General features: G+C 41.4%; 1 protein-coding gene across 4 annotated transcripts in view; it reads left to right on the top strand.

Annotated features, from left to right (window-relative positions):
- Positions 1–717: 717 nt before the first annotated feature.
- MAST2 (microtubule associated serine/threonine kinase 2) overlaps positions 718–25,323 on the top strand; it is a 207,379-nt gene continuing 182,773 nt past the window's right edge. For all 4 annotated transcript variants that reach the window (XM_070368127.1, XM_070368126.1, XM_070368125.1 and 1 more), the window contains exon 1: positions 718–1,219. In XM_070368127.1, the coding sequence (XP_070224228.1) occupies positions 1,022–1,219 (198 nt within the window). In that variant the 5' untranslated portion in view covers positions 718–1,021. The remainder of the gene's footprint in view (positions 1,220–25,323) is intronic.

The following is a 25,323-nucleotide window of genomic DNA, read 5'->3' as shown; positions in this document are numbered from 1 at the left end:
CTAGACTGGGCTATAACGTAATTACTTCATTGTCAGTGGGGAATCATGGCGATGTTCTGGAAGCTTGTCTTCTCTTTCCCCTTGAAGGAATCTATTGCTTCTTCCCCTTTTATAGGACTTTCCACATCCAGTCTTACTTTTTGGAAGCTGCAGGAAACCGTGGAAAGAGTCAGAAAAGCCAGAATTTGAGTTCTGTCTAGCTTGCTCAATGACCTGGTACATGTCACTTCTCGTCGGTCTTCTTATCTGTAACAGGAGAATGAACAGACCTGCCTTCAAAGTGTGATGTGACGATCAGATGACAGTTGGTTGGAAGGTGCTTAACAAAAAGGCATGCATTCGTGTTCTGTTCACTAGTTGTCTCCTTTATCTTCTTGCTGCTCCTGGTCCTTCTCCACCTACTTCCTTGAGGACGTTGATCAGTTCTAATTCATTTTAGATCCGCACCACTTAGCTTGGCCCGGCACACAATTTCATGAATGGACGAATGAAAGAATCAATGAACCGTCCGCGGCTACCACAGGCGCGCCGGGCCCCGCCCCCTTCCGCTCTCCGCCCCCTCCCTCCCACACCACGCGGTGGGGCCAAGGGCGGGTCTCTCGCGACCGTTCGCTGGCGCGTGCGCGGGAGACGGCGCGCGGCCGGAGGTGGCGGGCGGGCTCCCGGTGCGCGCGCGCGAGGGGAAGGGAGGGGCGGGGCCCGGCCAGAGGCAGGCGGGCGGGCGGGCGGACGGCTGGCTGGGGAGCCGGCGGCGGCGGCGGCGGGTGACCAGCCGAGCGTGTGCCGGCTGGGACAGGACGAGGCTGCGGCGATGCTGCCTCCTGCGTAAGGAACGCCAAGGAGGCCGCGGCCCTTGAGGCCCCAGAAAGCGCGGAGGAGCTGCGGGCTGGGATCGGTGGCTTCGGGTGCCCGCCGGGCCATGGTGGCCGCGGGAGGTGGTTGGCGCGGTAGCGCGGCGGCCCGGGGCGGTGCGGGGCCGGGACAGTCGCGGCGCTGACGCCCGCAGGGCCCAGCCGCAGATATGAAGCGGAGCCGCTGCCGCGATCGACCGCAGCCGCCGCCGCCGCCGCTGCCGCAGGCAGCCGGCCGGGAGGATGGGGCTCAGCGGGCGGCGGAGCTGCCCCAGCCCCAGCCCCTGCCCCCGCGCCGGAGAGCGCCGCCCGGGAGGCAGCGACTGGAGGAGCGGACCGGGCCCGTAGGGCCCGAAGTCAGGGAGCAGGTAGGGCTGGCCGGGGTCTCGGAGGGAAAGGATGGGGAGGGGGAGCCTGAATGGGACTGATGGGGGAGGGCTGTCTCGGGCGGGAAGATTTGGGCTGGGGGAGTTGAAGGGGTGGGGACTGAATTGAAGTTGGGCAGGAGGAATGGGAGGTCTGGAGAGGCAGAAAAATGGGGAGTGGAGAAATGGAAGTATTAGTCTGGGGTTGAATGGGAAATGAGAGCGTAGGGATGAAAAATGGTCCTATGGGCGTTTGAAGTAAAGGGTTCTGGAGAAGGGACGCCGCAATGTGGGCTGGCAGTGAATGAAGTGCAAAGAATAGGCTTACTAAAGGGGTATGGAGGAATTATCCAGAGGGGCAAAAGTGTAAGGTAGGGACAGTCAGTGTGATATAGTAAATGTTATCTTATTTTCTCGAGGTTGCCTTGACAGTTGTGAAAAAGATGTCATTCCCAAGCATTCTCTGATTTGGCCATCGTTATAGTCTTGTTGGAATATGTTCCTAGCCATTGTTAAAGTTCTCTCCAGTAATGATCCATTTTATGAGAAAGCACTTTTTAAAACATGTGCTTTGGGGCTGCATGTGTGCAATCCAAAGGCAGTACTGTGAGCAGAGAATTCATAGATTTAGTCTCTGCCTTCTAGGAGTTTACCACTGAAAATATCTTAGTGGGAAAACATAGAAATGCAAAAAGTTCGTGGAGTTTCTGAATGGACAGGATGTGTTTATGTATTAATTTATTAATCGAGTGTGGGTTATTTAGAAGTAGTGGATAAAGGTCAGTTTTATGAGGGAGGAGAAGTTCTCATTAGTAGCTGTAGGAAGTTCAGTGAGTACGTGCATGGTCCTTGATCTTGTGGGATTTACAGAAAAATGTACTGTAGTAATGGACTCCAGTGACAGCTTCCCTTTTGCACATACTATTCAAGACCCTACTGACTTCATCTTTGGAGATTTGAAGGGTCCCGTTAGGTCTCCTGCCTAACAGGAGACCTTTCTCGTATGTTAAATAAGTATTTTCCATAGACATCATTATTATATAGTTTCAGTGATGCACATGTTAGCACTTGGACTTTCCCCCACTGTTGGTTTTTTATCTTGTATTCTCCACCCAGTGCTGAGTAGACTGTGCTCTTGCTATCTTTGCCCTTACTTTAAGGCCGCTGAGCATTGTCCTCTTACTGTAATTTTCTCTCTCAACCTTGTCTTTTATATTCTCTGCAGTTCCTATTCAAAACATTTTAAAATGTACTTAAAACCCAGATCCTTTCCTGACTCAAGTTTACCTGGTCCAATTTACCTTATCCAGTGCTTCACTGAAGAGTTCAAGGTTACTTGATTTCTTCCCCTTTATCTCAGGATTTCTGTGTTCACTCATCCTTTTAAATCTCAAAGAAGGAAGTGCTTATCCTCTTCCAGGCTAATTTCTTTATGTTTTTGATTTCATTCCCTCTTATCTTCTGTAGGCCCTTATTGTCTTATACCTCAAATAAAAACAAAACAACAGGATTTCCCTGAGTTTTGTAACCTACTTAAGCTACTTTGTAATCTCATTTTTGCTAACCAGCAACCTTCTTGAAAAATGAGTTTATGTTCAGGAGTCTGAGAATGCTCCAGGAGATGGTGAAGGACAGAGAAGCCTGGCGTGCTGCAGTCCATGGGGTTGCAAAGAGTTAGACACAACTGAGTGACTGAACAACAACAGTTCACTGTCTCAGCTTCTTCACCTTACATACATTCCTCATATATTTGGCTTTTACACATACACTCTCCCCAAACTGATGTCTTCAAGGTCATCAGTAACTTGTGTGTTTATTTATTTACTTTTTAATTGTGATGTGACTACAGAGTGCAAATCAAAGGTTCATTCAGCCCATGAATTTTTACAGAATAAATACACCTATGTGACCGCTCCTCAGATAAAGATGTAGAACATTTCCGGTACCCTAGAATGTGCCTTTGTGTTTTCCCCCAGGTATTACCCATCTCTAGAGGTAACCACTCACCAGCCTCTATCACCATGGATTAGTGTTGCCTCTTCTGAACTTCATATAAAGTAAATCATTCAGCTCAACTCTTTTATGACTGTACTCTTTCATTCAGCTATGTCTGTAAGATTCATCTATGTTGTTTCTTTTAGAAAAAACGTGTTCTTTTTCCCTGCTGTATAGTTTTCCCTTGCGTAAATGTACCATGATAGATGCTAAAACTTCCTTTTTTAAGTTGAAAAATAACATGTGGCTATTTGTTAAAAGTTTTCATTGTGAAAGAATTACACGGAAAGATTTGCAGCAGTCTTGGGGACCTTAAAATGACTAAATCTGATAACCTCCCTCTTCTCTGCCCTCTGTGAACTATTGGTCACTCTTGACCATGTGTTTCTTTTGACATTTTCTTCTCTTTTGTCATAATGTCTTTTCTACTCCTGTTTCTCTAACTGCTTCTTGGGTGTCTTTTTCTGTTTTCCGTTGCTGTCCCCAGTGAGTTCCTTGAGGATGTGTTTCCTCTCTGTCCTTAGCTTTTTTTCTTTTTCTTTTTTTTGGTCATGCTGAGGCTTACAGGATCTTAGTTTCCCGACCAGGGAACCCAGGCCCCTGCGTGTGAAAACACTGAGTCCTAACCACTGAACCAACAGAGAATTCCCAGCTTTTTTCTTTTATCCTTTGTTTTAAAAAATTTATTTATTTACTTATTCACTTTTGGTTGTGCTGGGTCTTTGTTGCTGCTCAGGCTTTCCTCCAGTTGCTGGGAGTGGGGATTACCCTCTGGTTGCCGAGCATGGACTTCTCATTGCAGTGGTTTGTCTTGTTGCCGAGCACAGGCTCCAGGGCACATCGGCTTCAGTAGTTGCAGCTTATGGGCTTTGGAGCGTGTGGGCTTCATTAGTTGTGACGTGAAGGCTCAGTAGTTGTGGCACACTGGCTTAGTTGCCCCTTGGCACGTGGAATTTTCCCTGACCATGGATCGAATCCATGCCTCTTGCATTAGCAAGTGGATTCTTAACCACGGGACCACCAGGGAAGTCCACAGGTTTTTTTCTTAATTGTATTTTGTTTTTTAACAGGCTTACCCTATTCATGGCAAGTACTTAGGATATTGGGTAGGGTCTATGTGCTGTGCTTAGTCGTTCAGTTGTGTCCGACTCTTTTGTCCATGGGGATTCTCTGGGCAAGAATACTGGAGTGCGTTGCTATGCCCTCCTCCAAGGGATCTTCCCAACCCAAGAATCGAACCCAGTTCTTCGCATTGTAGGCATTCTTTACCGACTGAGCAAAAGGGTCTGTAGTTCTCTTTGTTCATGACATTATGTTAGAGAGCCTCCTTGTAAAGTCATCTGAGTCTCTAGGCCTCACCTCTTAGCTTTATATTTCCATTTCTAGCCTTAACATTTCCACCTTAGACCCTCAGCATTTGTGATCTTAACATTAGTGGTTTTCATAATTTGATAGTGTCTTGAAATTCCATGACTTGAAATTATTTGTTGAAAACTTAAAAATTTTCAATTTTGTGTGTTATGAGGTGGGATGGATTATTCCATTCATTCAGGGAGTAAAAACCTAGCTGATCACCAAGGTATCTACCTTTCAGAAATGACTTTGTTCTTCATTTCTCCTGACGTGGAATAATGCTGTTATGTGTTATACCATGCTGGTATTTAGGAATAATTTCTGAACAGGATGCAGAACTTGGATCTCTGGATTAGTGGCTTACTGTATCATTGAAATATTGATAGATTCCATTATTCTCTTTTGAAATGTGCTTCTCCCTGTGTCTTTCCTTTCTCTGGTCCTCAAACTTGAAATTATATCTGTGGTCTTTGTCTTTTCGCTCTCCCTTGACCCCCTTATCCAGATTCTGCTGATTCTGTCTTCATGATATGTTTCAAATCTTTATGCTCACTGTCATCACCTTAATTTACACCATTTATAAACTTTTGTCTTGGTTGTTGTAATATCTTAACTGCGTTTACTCTGCTTTTAGCCTTTTAACCTCTAATTTATTCTGTATTCTAATAAAGAAGATTGGAACTCCTTGCCTGTCTGAGTTGCAATAAGTATTTTTAAATAATCAATTCATTGCTTTATCTTCAGAAACTTTCATTAGCTTTTTAATACCATAGAATAAAGTTTGAAGACCTTGGCATTCAAGGTCTACTTGAAACATCACTTTTTATTAGAATCAGTTAGAGGCCCCTTCTCTTGGTTCCCAATACTTTGCTTTGTATCCATTGTAGTATACATTATTGAAATAGCTTATCTCTCTTGTTAGCAAGTTCTTTGAGGCCCAGACTCTTTCATTTATTATTGTATACCTAGTGTGGTATTTGAAACATAGTTATTAGTCTGAATACTTATTAGAAACATGGATGTGTGCTGGCACTTGAAATGTATACTGAGCAATATCCTAATTGGTTGTCAGTCTCTCATCAGAGAAAAAACTCCTCGGAGGCTGTCTTAATCATCACTGTACCAGCCTTTAGTGTTTTAACTGGTACATAATGGGCACTTAGTAAATATTTGTTTCCTCCTTAGGCACTTTCATATTTTTATTTTAATTAGTTATCTATCTGAAAAACTTTCTTCTCAGTCTTTGCCCATTGAAATTCTACTCAAGCTTCCAGGCCTAACTCGTGCCACAGAAACTGTTCTGTGAAGTTGCTTTTCTATGATTGGGCTGTCATAAATAGCACTTCTGTCCTTCTGTATTCATTTTATATTATTTCATATCTGCTTTTAAGTTGTAAATTATTGAGGGTGGGAACTATATCATCATTTTATATACCATAATACGTAATCAAGGCCTTTGTCACAATAGGCACATAATTATTTACTAACTGAATGAATGAACAGGAAATGATTCAAATATTTTGAATTGAGTAATTGAACTGAATTGAATTGAGTAATAACGGTAGTAAGAGAGAAATAGGTAAGTAAAGAAAATGAGACATTTTTGAAGATGGAGGAAGATGGAGTTCAATTTTACTTTCTAGAATTCTCTCAGCACCATTAAGGAATTTTCAAAATTTTTTTCATGAAAATCATTATTCGGCACTGGAATGTTATTGTATAGTCAAAGTGAAGTGAAAGTTGCTCAGTCACATCCAACTCTTTGTGACCCCGTGGACTGTATACTGTATAGTCCATGGAATTCTCTAGGCCAGAATACTGGAGTATGTAGCCTTTCCCTTCTCTGGGGGATTTTCCAAACCCAGGGATCAAACCCAGGTCTCCTGCATTGCAGGCAGATTCTTTACCAGCTGAGCCACAAGAGAAGCCCAAGAATACTGGAGTGGGTAGCCTATCCCTTCTCCAGAGGATCTTCCCAAACCAGGGATTGAACTGGGGTCTCCTGCATTGCAGACGAATTCTTTACCAACTGAGCTATCAGGGAAGCCCAAAAGCACAGGGCAGAAAATACGCCGAGGGAAAACTGCATGTATTTTTTAGGAAACTGTAATTGATTTGGTATTGTTGGAATTTGAACTTGGCGGCATAGATGATGAGTTTAGAGCCTAAAAGAGCCTAGATGGGTAGAAGATCTTTACTACTATTTAAAAAGAGTAAAGTAGGGGTCTTACTTGTTTTTTTAACCTGGGTTACTCTGGCAGCTGTGTGGAGGATACAGTGTAGGACATGGTGATTAAGGCATGGGCGTTTGAGAATTTTTCTGCGTTTTCCCAGGGGCTTTACAGGTGGCACAGTAGTAAAGACTCTGCCTGCCAATGCTCGAGATGCTGGTTCGATCCCTCGGTTGGGAACATCCCTGAGAAGGAAATGGCAGTTTACTCCAATATTCTTGCCTGGGAAATCCCATTGACAGAGGAGCCTGACAGGCTATATCAGATGTGATTGAGCAGGTACTCACGCTAAGTTTTCAATGGAAGGTGTGTGCTTAGTTGCTCAATCATGTCCAATTGTGACCCCATGGACTATAGCCCGCTAGGCTCCTCTGTTCTTGGAATTCTCCAGGCAAGAATGCTGGAGAGGATGACCATTCCCTTCTCCAGGGGATCTTCCTGACACAGAGATCAAACCTGAGTCTCCTGCATTGCAGGTGGATCCTTTATCATTTGAGCCATTGGGGTGCTAGTGATAAAGAACTCGCTTGTCAATGGAGGAGACATAAGAGACTCGGGTTTGACCCCTGGGTCAGGAAGATCTCCTTGAGGAGGGCATGGCGACCCATTCTAGTATCAGTATTCTTGCTAGAGAATCCTGTGGACAGAGGAACCTGGGAGGCCACTGTCCATAGGATTGCAAAGAGCTGGACACGAGTGAAGTGACTTAGCACGCACCTGCTCCAGTCTGACCTCTGCAATGACAATGAGTTTTCAATACAGAGTGTTTGTTAACTCTTTCCTCCCATCTTGTCCTGAAGTAATATAAGTAAGGGCCAGCCCTGAAAACCTATTACCTTTGGGAGATTTGATTTCATCAAAGGTCCTGGGAGCAGAGAGCCTGGGATGATTGAAGCAGGTTGGACAGTTTTCCCTGATGAGCGTAGGATACATCTGCTTACAGATTTTTCCCCATCTTTGTTTTACTGGATGCCTCTTAGCCTAAGATCAGCCTAAAAGCTTTTTCCACCCCAGTTACTTATGGTGACCTATGATTAGGACTGTCAGAGGCAGCTTCATACTGCAATCACTATGCCTCCTTCATTGCTAGTCTTAGCTACTATATGGTTCTTTGCTAAATTTGCTACCTAGCTTTGTACTTTTTGGTAAAACCCCCATGGTACCTTGGTAATTATCTTTTTTATCAGCAGGTATTGGTTGTTTTTCTTCTCTTTTATACGTACTTGGGGTTCCAAAGAGGTTTGAAAACCAGGTTGTTGGGTCAAGGGCTAGCCCTGGGGGTGGAGGAAGAAGTCCTCAGGGGAGAGCAGAGACTGGGCGTCCCTGGGAGTCAGGACTTACACATGATGCACTGTTCGTCCTACATAGCTGGCCGCCTTTTTGTTTCAGTGTTGTACCTCATTGTCAACCCCAAACTCTTTTCTCTGCACTATAGCCAGTATACACAGTGCTGATGTAAAAGTCAAAGTGCTCAGTTGTGTCCGGCTCTTTGCGACCCCATGGACTATACAGTTCATGCAATTCTCCAGGCCAGAATACTGGAGTGGATAGCCATTTGCTCTCCAGGAGATCTTCCCAACCCAGGGATGGAACCCAGGTCTCCCACATTGCAGGCAGATTCTTTACCAGCTGAGCCACCAGTGAAGACCCTATATAAAGTGGAAATATAGTGAATAATTGATGGGGAAAATTGATATCAACCTGAGCTTCCTGCTTCCATGTTCATTGGGCATATTTCATCTTTACTAATAATAGTTCCACTTCTAAAATCTTAGTTTATAGCTTATCACACTCTGATCTTCACATCATCTTCTGTTTCTGTAGCTTGCATTCATTCATCCCCAAAATTGTTCAAACTCTTTGTAACCTCTGGTCTGTTGATTTTTGCTTTTTCCTAAATCATCTTTTCATTGTTGGTCACCTCATGCCTCTACTTTCCTCCTTGTCCAACTAAATATTTCATGGGCTGTCATAATTATTCCTCTGTGTGTTCCTTCAGTACCTTCTGTCTTAGCTGTCATACCTGTCATACTGGAGAAAATCCCAACTGTGATTAAACCAACTCTGTCTATTGTACACTTGTACCAGATAATAAAAAAAATAAGTAAAATATGTAGTGTGCTATAGGGTGATAAATACTATGAATAAAATAAAACAGGAAAGGGGGATATAGAGTGATGGGAGATTTTATGGCTTTAAATAGCATTATCATGAAAGATATCTCTTTGGAATGAGATGTTTGAGTAAAGACCTGAAGAATATAAGAAACAGGCATTTCAATTCTGAGGGGAAGAATATACTTGGTAGCGGTAGAAAGCTCCTTAGGCTGGAAGCATATCTTTAGCTCTAAAATTTTGTTTGAGGAACACCAAGGAGCCCAAGTATGGCTAGAGTAGAGTGAGTAAGAGAAAGGGTAGTAGATGAGATCAAAGGGGAAAGATGGGGAGAGGAGGGCTGAATTATGGAGAGTTTCAGATGGGTAAGTGTCTTACAGGGTAAGGTTTTTGGCTTTTGTGCTGAAGGAGATGAAAAGCCATTGGAGAATTTTGAGCAGAGGAATCACGTGATCTGACATTCATTTTAATCCCATCTGTTTGACTACTTTCAGGAGCATTGACTGAATGGGTATGTGGAAGCAGAGAGACCACTCAAGAGACTCTTGCAGTTACTCAGGCAAACAAGCAAGGGATATGAAATAATTGTCTGTGAATAAGAGAATGCTTTTTTGTAGAACAAAACCACTTGAAAGCGTTGTCTGTATCTTCTTTCATTTCTTCTGCTCTTACTCTTTCTTGAACCCATTCCAGTCAAATCAGGCCTTAGTCTCCTAATTCCACTGCAGCACTTATGTCAGGGTCATCATTGGTCACGTCCAGTAGCCAGTTTTCAGTATTCATCTCACTCAACCTGCTGCTTTTGACATGGTTGATCATTCCATCATTTGGCTCCTGGGACCGTGCTCTCTTGGTTTTCTTCCAGTCTCACCAGTGCTTCAGAGAGCTTAGTATTTAATCTGCTTCTACAATCTGTTCTCTCTCCTGGTGTAATCTCATTAGATTGTATTACTTTGCATTTCATCTGTCTGCTGTTGATTCCCATGTTTTTTCCTCTAGTCTTGACTTTCCTCTGAGCTCTAACTCCTTTTTTCAGTTGTGAGTGTAACATTTCTTTTTGGGTAGCGAATAGACCTTTCAAACTTAATGTGTCCAGAGTTGAACCCTGTTTTTATTTCCTTTTCTGCTTCTCCTTCAGTCTTAATGTCTCCTTCATGTCAATAAATGGCACTATCATTCAAGCTATGACAAACCTAGACAGAGTATTAAAAAGCAGAGACAACACTTTGCTGACAAAGGTACATATACTCAAAGCTATGATTTTTCTAGTAGTCGTGAACAGATGTGAGAGTTGAGCCATAAAGAAGGCTGAGTGCTGAATAATTGATGCTTTTGAACTGTGGTGTTGGAGAAGACTCTTGAGAGACTGACTGTTGGACTGCAAGGAGATCAAACCAGTCCATCCAAAAGGAAATCAGTCCTGAATATTCACTGCAAGGACTGATGCTGAAACTGAAGCTCCATTACTTTGGCCACTTGATGTGAAGAACTGACTCACTGGAAAAGACTATGATGCTGGGAAAGATTGAGGGCAGGAGGAGGAGGAGTGACCAGAGGGTAAGATGGTTGGATGGCATCATCAACTCAATGGACATGAATTTGAGCCAACTCTGGGAGATGGTGATGGACAGGGAAGCGTGGCATGGTGCAGTCTATGGGGTCGCAAAGAGTCGGACACTACTGAGCGGCTACACCACAAAATCATTCACTCAGAGCAAAATATGGAAGTTGTTTTTGATTCTTTTCTAAACCTCATATTCCACATTCAGCCCATCAGTTCTGGTTGGTGCAGTATTCAAACTGCATGAGACTTTTCCCCACTAGCTCCATCACTAGTCTAATATTAGCCTCTTTCATCTTCCATCTGGGTTACTATAAAAGTCTCCTAACCTGTCTTCCTGATTCTATTCTTCTACCCTCCCCCCCAACTATGATAATGATAATTGGTACACAGCAAGAACAGTATCATCCTGTAAAAGCTAAAGTCAAAATTTGTCACCCTCTCTAGTCAAAAGTGGCTTTCCATCACAGTTAGTCAAAGTTGAAGGTGCTTGCTTTGTCCTTTAAGTGCCTACGTGATCTGCCTCTGCTGCTGCTGCTGTGTCGCTTCAGTCATGTCCTAGGCCTTCTCAAACCTCATTTCCTTCTCTTCCTTTTGTTACTGTGCTCTAGTCACAGTGGCTGCCTTGATGGTCTCCAGATATATTAAGCATGCTCTTCCCTGAGGACATTTTAAAAATTATTTGAGGACTTCTATACTTAGTATTTTTCTCTACCTGAGGTGTTCTTTCTCTGGATATGTTTATATGACTGGCTTCCTCATTTCATTTAGGTCTCTGTTCAGATATCACCTCCTCAAAGAGGCCTTCCTTGACCAGCCTTTTTATTTATTTATTTATTTATTTTTGACCAGCCTTTTTAAAGTAGCACTCTTAGTCACTCCTGTCCCCTCTTTTTATTATGTCCTTTATTCACCTGTGACTGTCACATATTTGTTATTTATTGTCATTCTCACACATTAGGATATATGCTCCCTGAGGATATGAATTTGAATTGGTTTTTCCTTACTGCTGTATCTCCAGTTTCTAGACATGTATATTGGAGATACTAAAGAAATGCTTCTTGAGTGAATATATAGTGATTAAGTCATTGTCTGACCTTAGATTCCAACTGTGTGACCTGATGCAAGTTACTTAAATTCCTTAAGCCTTAATCACCCCATGTGTATGTAGTGGAGATAATTTCATTACCAATTTCACTGTTAGGATTTAATAAGTTAATCCATGTAAAACACTTACTACAAAGCCTGATACCAACGAGTGCTCAATAATGGTTAATTATTATATTTTTAGAATACATGCATAGAATGTGTGAATATAGGGTTCATATTTTTCAGTGTTCTTATCTGGTTTCAGAAAGAAATAAAAAAAGGTATGTCTTGACCTTTGATTTGTTGGCATTATTGAACTGTCCTTTTATTTTGTTCAGCTTGAAAAAGCGGCTTTAATTTGTATATTTTTCCTTTTAGACCACCAGGCTCCTCTGTCTATGGGGATTCTCGAGGTAAGAATACTGGAGTGGGTAGCCTATCCCTTCTCCAGGGGATCTTCCCGACCCAGAATCAACCCGAGGTCTCCTGCAGGCAGATTCTTTACAACCTGAGCTACCAGGGAAGCCCTTAGGGAAACTTCATGAATTTCTTTCTAAGTAACTGGTTTAGAATGTGTTATAGTCTCCCTAGGCTTTAGAATGTATTTAATAGCAAATATGGACCAAGGAAACCACATTTTAAATTCTGTGATATTTTAGTTGTTTACCAATTTTAATGTAATGTTCACCCTTCTTAAGGGTGGACCTTGCAGCAGAGGTACAAATCCTTTAACCTTCGATTTGTTGGGAGATGAAGAAGCCACATAGCTTCTCTGCCTGTATTTCAGCAAAACAGGGGTAATATAGATGTAGGAATACTAATTTTATATAAATTATTTATTATATGTATACTTTTGCTTTCTAACCGTGTTCCACTCAGCATTGTTTTTGAGAATTATATGTCACAGATCAGCACACTTTTTCTGTTCAGGGCATAATATAATAAGTATTTTAGGCTTTGTCATACTGTTTGTTTCACAACTACATACTCAACTAAACTGTTGTAGCATGACAGCATCCCTAAGACAATATGCCAATGAATGAACTTATCTATATTTCAATAGACTTTATATAGAGATATTGAAATTAGAATTTTATCTAATTTCCATATTTGTCATATTGAGAATACTATTTTACAAACTCTTGTTCTATTGATTTGTTTCCCAACTATTTACAAATGTAAAAATTTCTTTTAGCTCCCTGGGTAGACATAAGCAGACTGTGGGCACGACATGGCCTACCAGCTGAAGTTTACTTACCTTGATCTATGTTATCTTAACACATTTAGATTAATGTCATCAATTTTAAACTGCTATATAGCATTATTTTGAAAGAATAATTTGTAATATGTAAACTTTTTTAAAAAACTTGGACTTCCCTGGTGGCTCAGATGGTAAAGAACCCGCCTGCAATGCTGGAGACCTGGGTTTTATCACTGGGTTGGGAAGATCCCCTTAAGGTGGACATGGCAACCTACTCCAGTATGCTCACCTGGAGAATCCCCATGGACAGAGGAGCCTGGCAGGCTACAGTCCATGGGATCACAAAGAGTCCAATACGACTGAGTGACTAAGCACAGCACAACAAACATTTTGTTATAATAATGGACCATTAGGTGATTCCCACTTTCCAGCGCTACAGTAAATATTCTTGTACTTATCTCCTTGTGCACATGTGCAGGAGTTTCTCTTACAGGATATTGTTGCCAGATTGCTTTTTTCAGTGTTTGTACCTGTATGTGCTTTGCCACTGATGTTTCGCTGTGTCCTTGACAACTCTTGGTGTTATCACTTTTTGTTAATTTTCTAGATTTAGATGGCATCTCAGTGCTTTAAATACATTTTCCTGATTATTAGCAAGGTTGAGAATCTCTTCACAGATTTAGTATTTACTTGGAAGTTTTGCTTTCTGTGACTTCCTTAGTTATGAACTTTGTTTTTCTCATAAACTTCCTTTTTATTTTTCTTATTGATTGTTGTTGAGTTTTTTTTTTTAATTGTCATTTAGAAATAGAATATGGCGAAGAAGTATTGTAGGGAAAGAGCAAATTAGCCAAGATAGCAGTGAGGAGAGTCTTTCAACCCACAGCCTCTCGGCCTCTCGCTCTCGCACCATGTTTTGTAAATACACGGTTATGTAACAGCTGAGGTCACTTATGGCACTGCACGTGCACTTCACAACTTACCCGCCTGGCCACAGTCCACCTTTGTTCTGCAAACATATATAAGCTCCACCTGCAAAGCCCTTGAGGCTGCATTGTGTCTGCATCTGCTAGGTCAACCACAGGAGAATACAGTGTGTCTGCCTTAGGGCTGCTGCGCTAGCCCGGAGAGAATAAACATGTCTGCAGTTCCTTGAGTTTTCTTCCAGCTTCCCCACTTGTGCCTTGCCCATCCTGGGTTCAGCAAACAGTGAGATACAGGGAGATAAATATACTTTAGGTTTGAATTCTCTTAATAGCTTAGTAGGTTTGAATTTGAAATGGTGATAGCAATGTCTGTTTAACCATGTTGTTCTTATGGTTATAAATTGCCTAGTTTGTATTGGAGCTCACTAAATGTTTGTTTCTATGTTTTTCATTGTGTTTGTTCTTTGTGACTACTGTAACTTTATGTGTAGCAAAGTATTCCTTTTGTAGCAGACCACTTGTTTTGTGAATTTTCTTCTTTCCTCCTTTTTTTCTTTTTTTACTATTTAACTTGTTTATTGTCAAATACAACAAGTACAGAAAAGCAGTTAAAAACAAAAAGATAATTTAGTGAATTATAAAATGAACACCATTAATCAAGCAGAATTTTACCAGCCATTCAGGAAACTTCTTGCTGTGGCCCTCCCAATCATAGTCCCTCTGTCTCTGCAAAAGTAATCAGTATTCTGACCTAGGGATTCTCTGGTAGTTCAGACGGTAAAGAATCTGCCTGTAATGCAGGAGACCTGGGTTTAGTCCCTGGGTTGGGAAGATCCCCTGGAGGAGGGTATGGCAACCCACTCCAGTATTCTTGCCTGAAGAATCCCATGGACAGAGGAGCTTGGTGGGCTCTACAGTCCATAGGGTTACAAAGAGTCAGACACGACTGAGTGACTAGGCATAGCACAGCAGATTCTGACTTAAGCATTTCTTTGTATTTCTCTTTAAGTCTGCATCTAAGACATTACAGTTTAGTCTTGCCCATTTTAAAAAACTAGATGTGTTTGTCTCTTTTAATCTATACGTTTTCCTTTCATCTCTTCTTTAAAGTCTGTATGTTGAAAAACCTTGGAACATTTGACCTGTAGTTTCCCTTAGTCTAGATTCATAGTTACGGTGCATTTCAAAATGTTTCAGCTCCTTTGTATTGCCTGCAAGTTACAGCTGGATAGAGAGGCTTAATCAGTCTCAGGTTCAATTCCTTTGGCAAGATTTTGGGTGGTAGTGTGTTCTTTAAATAGAAGGCACACGATGTCTGCTTTTTGTTCTTTGATTGGGGGTCCCCGTACATAATGAAATTCATCTTTCTCACTGTTTTGAATATTTTTCTCTTTGTTGTTGGCTTTAACAGTTGGTAATGATATGTTTTGACTCAAATTCTGTGTGAGTTTAACCTACTTGAGGTTCATTGAGCTTCTGCACATGTAGGCTTATGTTTCATCAAATTTGGGAAGTTTTTGGCAGTTGTTTCTTCAGGTATTCTTCCCATTTCTCTCTTCTTCTTCTGGGATTCCCTTAATGCATATATTGTTTCTTTTGAAGATGAACCCCTCATCTCTTAGGCTCTCTTCACTTTATTCTCTTTTTTTCTTTTTGTTCCTCAGACTATATAGCTTTAATTGTCTTGTCCTCGAGATTGCTGATTATGTCTTTGCTTTCTCAAATTTGCCATTGAACCCCCTACTGAACTTTTCATTTATTGGCTTTCTTATTTCTAGAATTTCTATTTGATTCCCTTTTATAATTTGTCTTTTTGTTGATAGTCTTGTTTTGTTCATACATTGTTTTCCTCATTTTCTTTAATTCTTTGCAAATGTTTTCCTTTAGTGATAGGAGCTTATTTAAGACGATAGATTTCAAGTATACTGCCAAGTGGAATGCTAGGCTTCCTCAGGGATGTTTTCTGTTAATGTATTTTGACTCTTGAGTGGACCATACTTTCTTATTTCTTTATATATCTTGTGTTTTTTTAAAAATTGTTGTTGTTGAAAAGTAGAGATTTGAATATTGGCAACTCGGGAATACAGTGTTTCCCCTTTCCCCAGGTTTTGCTATTTTTTAAATATCGAGGCTGTAGTTGTTCATTTGTCTAGTGAATTTTCCCAGCCTTTTTTGTAGAAATTGTATTTCTTGCTGTTTGTGATACTGAAGTCTCCGTTCCTTAGCTTGTATTTTGATTATGATTTTTTGGATTGCCAGGAGCTAAACAAACAAACATACAGTCAGTATGTTTGTTTTCAGATCAGATCAGATCAGTCGCTCAGTCGTGTCCGACTCTTTGCGACCCCATGAATCGCAGCACACCAGGCTTCCCTGTCCATCACCAACTCCCGGAGTTCACTCAGACTCACGTCCATCGAGTCAGCGATGCCATCTAGCCATCTCATCCTCTGCCGTCCCCTTCTCCTCCTGCCTCCAATCCCTCCCAGCATCAGAGTCTTTTCCAGTGAGTCAACTCTTCGCATGAGGTGGCCAAAGTACTGGAGTTTCAGCTTTAGCATCATTCCTTCCAAAGAAATCCCAGGGCTGATCTCCTTCAGAATGGACTGGTTGGATCTCCTTGCAGTCCAGGGACTCTCAAGGGTCTTCTCCAACACCACAGTTCAAAAGCATCAATTCTTCAGGGCTCAGCCTTCTTCACAGTCCAACTGTCACATCCATACATGACCACTGGAAAAACCATAGCCTTGACTACACGGACCTTTGTTGGCAAAGTAATGTCTCTGCTTTTGAATATGCTATCTAGGTTGGACATAACTTTCCTTCCAAGGAGTAAGCGTCTTTTAATTTCGTGGCTGCAGTCGCCATCTGCAGTGATTTTGGAGCCCCCCAAAATAAAGTCTGACACTGTTTCCACTGTTTCCCCATCTATTTCCCATAAAGTGATGGGACCGGATGCCATGATCTTCGTTTTCTGAATGTTGAGCTTTAAGCCAACTTTTTCACTCTCCTCTTTCACTTTCATCAAGAGGCTTTTTAGTTCCTCTTCACTTTCTGCCAGAAGGGTGGTGTCATCTGCATATTTGAGGTTATTGATATTTCTCCCAGAAATCTTGATTCCAGCTTGTGTTTCTTCCAGTCCAGCGTTTCTCATGATGTACTCTGCGTATAAGTTAAATAAACAGGGTGACAATATACAGCCTTGACGTACTCCTTTTCCTATTTGGAACCAGTCTGTTGTTCCATGTCCAGTTCTAACTGTTGCTTCCTGACCTGCATACAAATTTCTCAAGAGGCAGATCAGGTGGTTTGGTATTCCCATCTCTTTCAGAATTTTCCACAGTTTATTGTGATCCACACAGTCAAAGGCTTTGGCATAGTCAGTAAAGCAGAATTAGATGTTTTTCTGGAACTCTCTTGCTTTTTCGATGATCCAGCGGATGTTGGCAATTTGATCTCTGGTTCCTCTGCCTTTTCTAAAACCAGCTTGAACATCAGGAAGTTCACGGTTCACATATTGCTGAAGCCTGGCTTGGAGAATTTTGAGCATTACTTTACTAGCGTGTGAGATGAGTGCAATTGTGCGGTAGTCTGAGCATTCTTTGGCATTGCCTTTCTTTGGGATTGGAATGAAAACTGACCTTTTCCAGTCCTGTGGCCACTGCTGAGTTTTCCAAATTTGCTGGCATATTGAGTGCAGCACTTTCACAGCATCATCTTTCAGGATTTGAAATAGCTCAACTGGAATTCCATCACCTCCACTAGCTTTGTTCGTAGTGATGCTTTCTAAGGCCCACTTGACTTCACATTCCAGGATGTCTGGCTCTAGGTCAGTGATCACACCATCGTGATTATCTGGGTCGTGAAGATCTTTTTTGTACAGTTCTTCTGTGTATTCTTGCCATCTCTTCTTAATATCTTCTGCTTCTGTTAGGTCCATACCATTTCTGTCCTTTATTGAGCCCATCTTTGCATGAAATGTTCCTTTGGTATCTCTGATTTTCTTGAAGAGATCCCTAGTCTTTCCCATTCTGTTGTTTTCCTCTATTTCTTTGCACTAATCGCTCAGGGAGGCTTTCTTATCTCTTCTTGCTATTCTTTGGAACTCTGCATTCAGATGCTTATATCTTTCCTTTTCTTCTTTGCTTTTCGCTTCTCTTCTTTTCACAGCTATTTGTAAGGCCTCCCCAGACAGCCATTTTGCATTTTTGCTTTTCTTTTCTATGGGAATGGTCTTGATCCCTGTCTCCTGTACAATGTCACGAACCTCATCCCATAGTTCATCAGGCACTCTATTAGATCTAGGCCCTTAAATCTACTTCTCACTTCCACTGTATAATCATAAGGGATTTGATTTAGGTCATACCTGAATGGTCTAGTGGTTTCCCCTACTTTCTTCAATTTCAGTCTGAATTTGGCAATAGGGAGTTCATGGTCTGAGCCACAGTCAGCTCCTGGTCTTGTTTTTGCTGACTGTATAGAGCCTCTCCATCTTTGGTTGCAAAGAATATAATCAATCTGATTTTGGTGTTGACCATCTGGTGATGTCCATGTGTAGAGTCTTCTCTTGTGTTGTTGGAAGAGGGTGTTTGTTATGACCAGTGCATTTTCTTGGCAAAACTCTATTAGTCTTTGCCCTGCTTCATTCCGTATTCCAAGGCCAAATTTGCCTGTTACTCCAGGTGTTTCTTGACTTCCTACTTTTGCATTCCAGTCCCCTGTAATGAAAAGGACATCTTTTTTGGGTGTTAGTTCTAAAAGGTCTTGTAGGTCTTCATAGAACCGTTCAACTTCAGCTTCTTCAGCATTACTGGTTGGGGCATAGACTTGGATTACTGTGATATTGAATGGTTTACCTTGGAAACGAACAGAGATCATTCTGTCGTTTTTGAGATTGCATCCAAGTACTGCATTTTTGGACTCTCTTGTTGACCATGATGGCCACTCCATTTCTTCTGAGGGATTCCTGCCCGCAGTAGTAGATATAATGGTCATCTGAGTTAAATTCACCCATTCCAGTCCATTTCAGTTCGCTGATTCCTAGAATGTCGACATTCACTCTTACCATCTCTTGTTTGACCACTTCCAATTTGCCTTGATTCATGGACCTGACATTCCAGGTTCCTATGCAGTATTGCTCTTTACAGCATCAGACCTTGCTTCTATCACCAGTCACATCCACAACTGGGTATTGTTTTTGCTTTGGCTCCATCCCTTCTTTCTGGAGTTCTTTCTCCACTGATCTCCAGTAGCATATTGGGCACCTACCAACCTAGGGAGTTCCTCTTTCAGTATCCTATCATTTTGCCTTTTCATACTATTCATGGGGTTCTCAAGGCAAGAATACTGAAGTGGTTTGCCATTCCCTTCTCCAGTGGACTACATTCTGTCAAATCTCTCCACCATGACCCGCCTGCCTTGGGTTGCCCCATGGGCATGGCTTAGTTTCATTGAGTTAGACAAGGCTGTGGTCCTAGTGTGATTAGATTGACTAGTTTTCTGTGAGTATGGTTTCAGTGTGTTTGCCCTCTGATGCCCTCTTGTAACACCTACTACAAACATACAAACAGTCTGGTTTTTGCAGATTGACACTTTGACTCCTTCGGCCCCTAGCCAGACTTGTGCTGAGTCCAGGGATCAGCTTGAGATGAAAGCTTAAAATCTTTTCAGTCTTTCCTGAGCATGCATTTCACCCTGGGCTTTCTAATTTACTTTATATACACAGGTGTTTGTTATTACCCTAATTTCCCAAAGAAAGTCTCCCTTTTCCTGCCCAGATCTCAGGTAGTCAATTGTATGTCTCATTGCTAATCCTGTGCCCAGGTGGCTGTGGGTGTTTGGGTCACCTTACGGGGTTTTAAGCAGTGCTTGCTGCTTTTCCCCGTTGAGAAGATTCCAAGTTAGGTGAAATAGAGAGGAGTTCCTTGTGTCAGTCCTCCAGGTACCCCTAGATGAGTTAGAACAGATGTTAATAATTTACAAGTGATATCTACTCTGGTCCTTCTGGTACCAGGGGCCAGGGTCCCACTCTGGGATCCCAACTGATGTCTTCACGATTGCCTCCACATCAATGAATGAGTAGGGTGAGGGCAACTAAAAATGCCACAAAGCTTTCCTGCCATTTTTAGGTTGACTTCTTGATTCAGTTCTCATGGTTGTTGTAAATCTTCTATTTTCCAGAGTCTGACAGAAGTGGTTCTGACAGTTTCTGCCTGTTTTTCAGGCAGAAAAACTTTGGGGTTTCTTTGGGGTAATTTTAGGTTGGGAACTATCTGCTCCACCATTTTGCCTATGTTGTCTTTGACTTGAATTTAATTTTTATCTCCCTAACGATGAACCATGTTGAGAATAGTTTCATTTGCCATATTTGCTTTTTCTTTGCTGAAATGTCTATTAGGTTTCTTGCTCATTTTTTTTTTTATTGGCTTGTTACTGAATGTTTTCTCAGATATGTTTTGCAAATATTTTTCCTCCTGTGTGATTTGTTTTCACTTTTTAAACCGTATCTTTGGAAGAATAGTTTTTAAATTTGATGACGTCTGTAAATTTGTTCTTTTTTAAACTTATGCTTTGCTGTGTTATCTAAGAATGCTATCTAACTCAAAGTATAAAAATTTTACTCTTGTATTTTCTTTTGAAGTTTTATACTTTTAGATTTTATAGTTAGATTTATAATCCATTTACAGTTATTTTTCATACATTGTCTTTGATATGCCTGAGGTATGGGTCAAAATACTTTTCTATATATTTTTTGTATATGCGCATCAAGCAAAGGTTTTAATAGGGATTAAGAGAATGTACTTTGATTAGTATGGCGCCTGGGTTTGACTCTTGGCAGGGTAGGTCAGGAAGAATCTGTCACAGGATATGGACTTCTCTTCACCTATTAAATTACCATTCATATGGGATAAGACAACTTGTGTTTCAAGCCCAGGTTTTTAGCCTGATAGACACGTTTTTAGTGTGTAGACTTCTGTTTTTTAGCTGTGAATCCTTTGATTACTTCTAATCCTGTTCTTGTGTGTGTGTGTGTTAGTAGCTCAGTCGTGTCTGACTCTTTGCAACCCCACAGACTGTTGCCCACCAGACTTTTCTGTCTATGGAATTCTCCAGGCAAGAACTCTGGAGTGGATTGCCATTCCCTTCTCCAGAAGATCTTCCCGACCCAGGGATTGAACCCTGATCTCCTGCATCACAGGCAGATTCTTTACTGTTTGAGCTACAGGGAAGTCAAGGAAAAAGTCCTATCCTTAAAGCATAATATAGTATAAACACAACACTAGCCTTGTGTATAGTTAAAGTTGTATCATCTTTCAGCTAACTTGTACATCTTATACATCTTATACAAGCTAACTTGTATAAAGTTAGCTTGAGATTTGCTTTAGTGTTATGGGGGACGGAGATAGTTCTGACCGAGAGAGGGAGGACTCTGTGAGGACTCAAGAGAAAGCAATAAGTTCTAGAGTTGGGAGAGCATGTAGAGATTTTGTAGTCAGGCAATTTTCAACCTTTTATTTGATAGTTGAAATTTACATGTCATATAGTAGGTATGTTATTGTTACAGTGTTGCTACAATAGTTAAATACAAATTATGTGTAATTTCTGGCATGCAAGCTGTAATTCTGCCTTTTAAAAAATCTCACATAAGAAACAACATTGTAACATAAGTGAACCGACTGTATTGTAGTATTTACCAGGAACTTGCTTTCATTTAATTAAGAGTATACTGATTGAGTACTTTAAACCAATTTCAAGTAATTTGTGACACAATTCTCAGTTGATCAACATGTGTGTGTGTTGGTGGAATCATACTGAAAGTTTTTGTTTAGTTTGGTGGTTCTCAAACTTTAGTGTGCTTTGGACTTACCTAGAGGGCCTGTTAAAACACAGATTGCTGGTCCCCTCCCTGAGATTTTCCAATTTAGTAAATCTGGGGTGGGGCTCTAGTTTTTGCATTTCTAACAAGTTCACTGCTGATGCTGATGTTCCTGGTCTGGGGACCACATTTTCAGGATCACAGCTTAGGCCAACTTTCACCTTACTTTTTCAGTATTCTAGGGGCAGAGTTTGTCCTTTTTAAGATAGCCTATTCACTGTTAGACAGTTCTTCCTATAATTAAACCTACTTCTCCTTTTGTTATTTTTGTCCAGTATTTCTAGTTCTGGCCTGTGAGGTAAGAAGTTTACTCTTCCTATAACAGAAGAAAGCCCTCATGTAGTTGAAGAAAGTTATTCATGTCTCCTTTATTTAATTTCTTTTATGTTAAGCATTTATAGTGTCCTAATAGTTATTGTTTCTTGATTTCCTACTTTTGCATTCCAGTCCCCTGTAATGAAAAGGACATCTTTTTTGGGTGTTAGTTCTAAAAGGTCTTGTAGGTCTTCATAGAACCGTTCAACTTCAGCTTCTTCAGCGTTACTGGTGGGGGCATAGGCTTGGATTACTGTGATATTGAATGGTTTGCCTTGGAAACAAACAGAGATCATTCTGTCGTTTTTGAGATTGCATCCAAGTACTGCATTTTGGACTCTTTTGTTGACCATGATGGCTACTCCATTTCTTCTAAGGGATTCCTGCCCGCAGTAGTGGATATAATGGTCATCTGAGTTAAATTCACCCATTCCAGTCCATTTTAGTTCACTGATTCCTAGAATGTTGACGTTCACTCTTGCCATCTCCTGTTTGACCACTTCCAATTTGCCTTGATTCATGGACCTGACATTCCAGGTTCCTATGCAATATTGCTCTTTACAGCATCGGACCTTGCTTCTATCACCAGTCACATCCACAACTGGGTATTGTTTTTGCTTTGGCTCCATGCCTTCATTCTTTCTGGAGTTATTTCTCCACTGATCTCTAGTAGCATATCGGGCACCTACCGACCTGGGGAGTTCCTCTTTCAGTATCCTATCATTTTGCCTTTTCATACTGTTCATGGGGTTCTCAAGGCAAGAATACTGAAGTGGTTTGCCATTATGGACCTAACAGAAGCAGAAGATATTAAGAAGAGGTGGCAAGAATACACAGAAGAACTGTACAGAAAAGATCTTCACGACCCAGATAATCACAATGGTGTGATCACTGACCTAGAGCCAAACATCCTGGAATGTGAAGTCAAGTGGGCCTTAGAAGGTATCACTACAAAGAAAGCTAGTGGAGGTGATGGAATTCCAGTTGAGCTATTTCAAATCCTGAAAGATGATGCTGTGAAAGTGCTGCACTCAATATGCCAGCAAATTTGGAAAACTCAGCAGTGGCCACAGGACTGGAAAAGGTCAGTTTTCATTCCAATCCCAAAGAAAGGCAATGCCAAAGAATGCTCAGACTACCGCACAATTGCACTCATCTCACACGCTAGTAAAGTAATGCTCAAAATTCTCCAAGCCAGGCTTCAGCAATATGTGAACCGTGAACTTCCTGATGTTCAAGCTGGTTTTAGAAAAGGCAGAGGAACCAGAGATCAAATTGCCAACATCCGCTGGATCATCGAAAAAGCAAGAGAGTTCCAGAAAAACATCTAATTCTGCTTTATTGACTATGCCAAAGCCTTTGACTGTGTGGATCACAATAAACTGTGGAAAATTCTGAAAGAGATGGGAATACCAAACCACCTGATCTGCCTCTTGAGAAATTTGTATGCAGGTCAGGAAGCAACAGTTAGAACTGGACATGGAACAACAGACTGGTTCCAAATAGGAAAAGGAGTTCGTCAAGGCTGTATATTGTCACCCTGTTTATTTAACTTCTATGCAGAGTACATCATGAGAAACGCTGGACTGGAAGAAACACAAGCTGGAATCAAGATTTCTGGGAGAAATATCAATAACCTCAGATATGCAGATGACACCACCCTTCTGGCAGAAAGTGAAGAGGAACTAAAAAGCCTCTTGATGAAAGTGAAAGAGGAGAGTGAAAAAGTTGGCTTAAAACTCAACATTCAGAAAACGAAGATCATGGTATCTGGTCCCATCACTTCATGGGAAATAGATGGGAAAACAGTGGAAACAGTATCAGACTTTATTTTGGGGGGCTCCAAAATCACTGCAGATGGTGATTGCAGCCATGAAATTAAAAGACACTTACTCCTTGGAAGGAAAGTTATGACCAACCTAGATAGCATATTCAAAAGCAGAGACATTACTTTGCCAACAAAGGTCCGTGTAGTCAAGGCTATGGTTTTTCCAGTGGTCACGTATGGATGTGAGAGTTGGACTGTGAAGAAAGCTGAGCGCCGAAGAATTGATGCTTTTGAACTGTGGTGTTGGAGAAAACTCTTGAGAGTCCCTTGGACTGCAAGGAGATCTAACCAGTCCATTCTGAAGAAGATCAGTCCTGGGTGTTCTTTGGAAGGAATGATGCTAAAGCTGAAACTCCAGTACTTTGGCCACCTCATGTGAAGAGTTGACTCATTGGAAAAGACTCTGATGCTGTGAGGAATTGGGGGCAGGAGGAAAAGGGGACGACAGAGGATGAGATGGCTGGATGGCATCACTAACTCGATGGACGTGAGTTTGAGTGAACTCAGGGAGTTGATGATGGACAGAGGGGCCTGGTGTGCTGCAATTCATGGGGTCTCAAAGAGTCGGACACAACTGAGCGACTGAACTGAACTGAATAGTTATTGTAAGAATACTGTAATATGTAGTTACGTTAATACTGCCATAACAGTGTTTTATTTGTAACCTTGTTTCTCTCCCTGTATTTTCTGGGATACTATCCAGGCCAGAATCCTGGAAGTCATCCTAGGTTCCTTCCCTTCCTTAACTCCTTTTTTTGCCAAAGAATCATTTGATTGTAGAAATGCTAGGAACCAGATAGAAATTTGATCCAGTTTAAGCAGAAGGGGGCAGCTTAAGGGTACAGTAATATGCTATTGAACCTGCAAAACATGTGATTTGGCTGGGTCTCTCATAAGTGACTAGAAATGGGAACTAGAAAATTGCAAGAAGTAAGTTAGTTTGGAAGTTATGTTATAGAAAGAAAGTTCCTCTTCCCATGTCCCTTTTCTTTCTCTCTTAGACTGTGTGTTTTATTTGCTGCATTCCCTTTTCTTGTCTTTTAATAAATTCTTCAGTAAATCCAATAATGTTCTACTGTTTTTAAAAGTCCAGTCTAAATACCATATGTACAATAGATAGCCAGTGGGAATTTGCTGTATAACCCAGGGAACTCATACCAGGGCTCTCTAACAGCCTCGAAGGGTGGGAAGGATTGGGAGGTGGGAGGGAGGTTCAAGAAGGAGGGGACATGTATACCTATGGCTGATTCATGTTGTTGTATGGCAGAAACCAACACAATATTGTAAGGCAATTATCCTTCAATTAAAAAGAAATAAGTCCAGTCTAGCTAGCTGAGCAAGAGAAGCAAGGTACAGAATAGTTCATAAAGAGGGATCTATTTATGTACTCAACTCTGTTCGAAGCCTGGATAGTAATTATCCTGGGGAGATAGTGTAGTGACTGAAAGGGAGCACAGGGGGCTTTCTGGAAAGTGCTTGGGTATGTTTCTTTTTTTTCTTTTTAAATCTTGATGGTGGTTACATGGATATGTTTAACTTGCAAAAGTTCTTTAAGTTATATGCTTAGTTATATGTACTTTTATGAAATGAGTAATATACTAAAGTTAAAAGGATGTCC

Source organism: Bos mutus, chromosome 3, assembly GCF_027580195.1.
Source record: "Bos mutus isolate GX-2022 chromosome 3, NWIPB_WYAK_1.1, whole genome shotgun sequence".
Lineage (NCBI taxonomy): Eukaryota > Metazoa > Chordata > Mammalia > Artiodactyla > Bovidae > Bos > Bos mutus.
This window is presented reverse-complemented; position numbering and strand designations above follow the sequence as displayed.